The sequence below is a fragment of the Lineus longissimus genome, chromosome 17 (assembly GCF_910592395.1).
Source record: "Lineus longissimus chromosome 17, tnLinLong1.2, whole genome shotgun sequence".
Lineage (NCBI taxonomy): Eukaryota > Metazoa > Nemertea > Pilidiophora > Heteronemertea > Lineidae > Lineus > Lineus longissimus.
This window is the reverse complement of record NC_088324.1, coordinates 15240855-15245648: the sequence shown is the minus strand read 5'-3', so window position 1 is coordinate 15245648 and position 4794 is coordinate 15240855. Positions and strand designations below refer to the sequence as shown.

Below are 4794 nucleotides of genomic sequence, written 5' to 3'. Positions count from 1 at the left end.
AGTGAAGATATTTTGTTGTTACATTCTGTAGTGGAAGCTCACCATGTTCCTCCTAGACCACCCTGGTTGCAGTGTTAGGCAACCATCACTTGGGTTGGTGCAAAATATGGAAGCAGCCAAAGTCACACTTCAGTGTTTAGGTGGTGTCACAATCTAAAAAGAACTGTGTCACAATCGAAGCCCCTTATAGAAGGAAGCATTCTTGTTCAAACTATCCTGCATGGGGATGGCCTGCGGACATTCGAGCCTGTGTTACATTGAGGCACCATCCACATGGAAGGTTGGCAGGGAACCATCAGAGGCCAAAGATGTTTTGTGGCTCCGGTTGTTAGACCAGTGGTCAAGTATTCAAACCCCAACGTCGGTGAGTAACTCTGGGCAGGTCTCTTGACTGACTTGTCTCAGTCCACTCAACCTACCAGTAAACTGGGTTCACCATGTAATGCTTTGGGAAGGAAAAATAAAGACGTGTGAAAATAGTAAGCTTTATTCAACAAATTCTTCAATTAAACGTTTGACAAGATGACTATGGCAGAAGATGAATGACGATATCACGGTGTGAACACCTACTGGGATAACTGCCAAGGCAAGGAGACTTACATGTAGCAAAGCTAAGATCATGAAGATCTCGAGGTCATGCACAATACACTGCCTGGAGTACATGGAGACATGTGCGGGCATATCCTGTTCTTTCAGAACTACAGTGTCTGTTTTGTGCTTTTTGGATCAATTCTTCTCGTCTTAAGATTGGCAATTTCATAAAGTACAACCCTTGATTGAACTGTGAAATCAAGTGTAATCAACATGTCTATAATACAATAGTACATGAACAGTCGGCACCAGGACTAATGAGGTAAGACTGTACAAGAGCACATCAGCTTCATGCAACCAGTATGCATGTAAAAATATACATGTACATGTGCGATTCACACATGTACTAACAGACTACATTTACACTACATTCCTCTACAAAATATAGCCCACAAGTCAGATAAAATAGTTTCGAACAAAGCCTCAAACACTTACATGGCACAATATTTGCTGACTGATAGCAGAAGCGATCGTAATATGAAAGTGCTTTGTAAACAGACTTTAACCCCAACAAAATCTGTGCTTCATAATACTACACTGTATGTGTACATGTACACTACATGTGTATATGTACGCTGCATGTGTACATGTACACTGCATGTGTACATGTATCACTGCAATCTTTAAAGAAATTGTGCTACTAATACATTTCTTTCTCTGATAGAAGATATGCTAAAGCTCAAGTTTACAACTGTCTCTAAAACAAGAATATAAACAAATAAGGAAGCACCAACAATATACAAAACAGAAATGGAATTGCTTCAACATTGAAATAATGATGATAACTTGATGTTTCATATTCAAATTATCCTGTTATCATTTCTAATACATGACATAGAAGCAGGAATGAAATAACATATGAAGAAAGTGACTATGACATATAAGTAAGCCGGCTCGAGTATTCACTGAAATATACAACCATTTCTCAAGTCTCAAACATCTGGTCCCACATCCAACCAGTTTTTCACAGGAAGCAATAGCAAAGTATCACTGGTTCTTGTTGCCATGGCGACAAAAACTACTGGTTGTCTTTGTGTTCACAAATCATTGGGTCTTTTTGGCATCGTCAACTCTCGCTATTTCTCTTATTTCATCAGATGAAGCCTTGAATACAGCAACCATCTGATCACGGACGCGTTCTGTTAAACTGTTCACATCATCTGCCGTAAGCCCCTCAGTTGATACCGGAGGTAAACAAGTGAGGATACACTTCCCTGGAAACAAACATTTGGAGGTATTAGAAACAGCAGAATTGGGTTCCTATTACACTATGCAAACAACACATGTTGTTGTAAATATGATTTCTTCAGTTGACAGAAGAGAAGTCTAATGGTTCACCCATTGCAGTTGTAATCCAAAGACTGGTGGTGTAGCCAACACTGACACATCAATGATTACCGTATTATTACTTTGAGTGGCATGTACTTCGAATGTGACTTAAGGCCGAGGTTTCTTGCACCATGTGCCTTTGCAGACAAAAGACCTCATTAAAGTGAGAGGCATGAGATGGACCTTTGGCAAATAAGCCCCATTCGTAGCCATGTCCTGGCATGCAATGAATGCTAAGTGTACTGTACGTAGAGAGAGAAGGAATCAACTCTTCTTGATTGACTGTACGTCCGTACTGCTTACCCGATTTAAAAAACTTTCTTTTTTTGTTCATGAAAGTATCATAAGTTGATATGACAACTGGTATAATGGGAATCTGGAAAAAACAACATAAAGTATCAAATCTGAAACGCAACAGTAAGGGAAACCCTTTGAAAAATGCTGTTGTTAATTGAGAGATGTCCTGCTGACAGGGATTACATTGGATGGAAATGACCAACTTGGGACAGTTCAGTATCCTCAATGAAGAGAGAGTCCTGCTCACAGAGGTGTCTACTAAAGGAGGTTCCAGGAATGACAGAAGCACCAGGCTTAGCAGACATCATGGTAAGCAGGTCACCCTCACTATAAGGACACTGAGTTCTGTCCTAGACTTTCTACTCAATCTCAGAAACCATGACATCTCTCTATCAAGGACTGCATGTGTCAGGTGTATGGGGGTTCTTAAGGTTCCATTTTGATAATAATGTTCTTTTAATTGAGACCAGGCTTGCTTAAAGTGGGTCACTTTAATGGCAATACTGGAGAGATGGCTTTGTGAAAAACTGGCACCATTTCAATATAACAGTAAAGGGCAAAGAAGGTCATGTATGAGAAGTGGAAGTCTAAACTTGTAAAACGTCCACATCAAATCCGAAACACTTCGCTTTGTTGACTTTATGATTACTTGTCTCTCAATGCAGATAGAACTTGACCTGGAACTTAAACTCAGATTTCTCTTCACCCGACTTGATATCTGCACAACTATTGAGTAGATAAAGTAGACGATATACATTGTAGAAAGTATATAGTTACCTGTGCTTGAATAGCTAAATGGAAGGCACCTTTCTTAAATGGCAGCATGTTGCCGTCATGGTTACGAGTCCCTTCTGGGAACACCCATACTTTAACCTGAAAAATACAGTGGGAGTGAAGTATATGAGAAGACAATATCTTAATAAACAAACTAACTGAGGCAGATTTCAACCTATGTCAAGATTGGTGCCAACCCTTATCTCATCATTAACACTTTGTTAACTTCTCACTGTGATTTTCATCCGAATTGTCAACAAAAAGCACAAGAAAGAAACTTGATGTGGTGGGCAAGACCTACTGCCTGTTTGGTCAAAGGAAGACATAAATCAGCCAAATCATAACCAAAATCATCATTTTTTCAAGAACATTTCCAACTTACATTTTTCTTTTTGATCAAATCCACTGTTCCTCTCATTGTTTCTCGCGCTTTCCCCGGCTGGAATCTATCAATGAAGATTGTGCCTGCCAGCCATGCAGAAGGTCCAAATGGACCAGCATAGAGAAGTGACTTCTTTGCCATGCCAGTGCAGCGTGATGGCCAGATCGACATCATGCCTGAAAATCAACAAAGTATTCAATAACAACATATGTTTTGATACTTTTAGAGCAGTCAAGACAAGTGTTGCTCAAGTTGCCTGAATCCTCCTTACACCGCCTCTAAGAGTCTGATCCATGTCAACTACATTATATCCATCAAATAATAAGTTCATTGCACTAGTCTTACCGACTAGTTAGTTATATCAGTCTTGCCAACTACCCCTTACCTAATAAATCAATAGAACTTTGATGATTGCAGACCATAATGGCAGGCTTGTCAGATAACGTATTTTCTTTATTCCGGATATCGATTTTGATCTGCATTATAAAATGAACCGTCTTCAAAAGCATCCATCCCACAATTCTGTAAAGATGATTTTAAACAAGTTCATAATTATCATCAACAACTCAAGACATTGGAAATAAGAAATGGGTGACATTTTTCATGTATCATGTGCAGCAATGTCATCTTTAGTTGCTTTAATTTGATGAGTACAGCGATGTTTTTTCCAATTATCATATCGGTGATCAGTGCCGTGGCATCATAAATATCCTTGCACCAGTCAAGCTGCTGCTCACCACTTTGCGCCTTTCTACTGAGGACGTTATGTAACAATTCGTAGCCCCTATACACCTTTCCAGAAATGGGGCGCCGAGTGTCCGAAATAGTGATGTCATAAGGGGAAACTAGGCCTTATGGTGGAGTGACAAAGGTCAAGGAGATAGTCATGGTTGACCAACGCACGTTGAATGCCTTTAATGACGGACGAGGGGGAAAAAGTTAGTTCCAATGCAAGCCACCAATTTCGGGAAGCATGTATATAGCCTACACTACAACTAACCATACAGAAAAGTTTAGGTGTACACACAGTGTTAATGGTACATGAACATGTATGTAGAAGATCAGATGTAGTGCAGCAGCAGTACCTGTAATTTTCGACATCAAATGGGCGAAATAGAAAGATTGGCATCGATATCAGAGCGATTACATTGACTAATGTGTAGTAAAGTAAAAACTTGATTTGGTAATTGACCCATTGATTGGATCGGTACAAGAAAAACACAGTTAGCAGCAAGATTCCGAGAAGCAGCAGCCACATCATTTTGTTAACCAATTGAAATCACGTGACAGAATGTACTGTTTGTCATGGATGCAACAAAATATAAATTGTAGAGAAACGCATACTAATTGTGAGCTTTGTCAAATAATTTTGCACCGAATAATCTTTCATTGCGCTTTTCCTTTGCTTTTGAGTACGCTTT

General features: G+C 39.5%; 1 protein-coding gene across 1 annotated transcript; it reads right to left on the bottom strand.

Moving 5' to 3' along the window:
• Positions 1–469: 469 nt before the first annotated feature.
• Positions 470–4650, bottom strand: LOC135501107 (1-acyl-sn-glycerol-3-phosphate acyltransferase alpha-like). The gene is made up of 6 exons (XM_064792911.1): positions 4459–4650; positions 3759–3895; positions 3374–3549; positions 2995–3090; positions 2224–2296; positions 470–1805 (listed from the first exon to the last, which is right to left on the bottom strand). The coding sequence occupies exons 1-6, from the start codon at positions 4632–4634 to the stop codon at positions 1636–1638; spliced, it is 828 nt and encodes a 275-aa protein (XP_064648981.1). The 5' UTR covers positions 4635–4650; the 3' UTR covers positions 470–1635.
• Between the last annotated feature and the right edge of the window lie 144 nt (positions 4651–4794).

Excerpts from the sequence above, each read along its gene's own strand:
- LOC135501107 (XM_064792911.1), bottom strand. The coding sequence starts at position 4,634 with ATGATGTGGCTGCTGCTTCTCGGAATCTTGCTGCTAACTGTGTTTTTC. Across the intron at positions 3,091-3,373 it reads ATTTGATCAAAAAGAAAAAT|GTTAAAGTATGGGTGTTCCC; the intron begins GTAAGTTGGAAA and ends TGTATTTTTCAG. Across the intron at positions 1,806-2,223 it reads AAGAAAGTTTTTTAAATCGG|GGAAGTGTATCCTCACTTGT; the intron begins GTAAGCAGTACG and ends GTTTGTTTCCAG.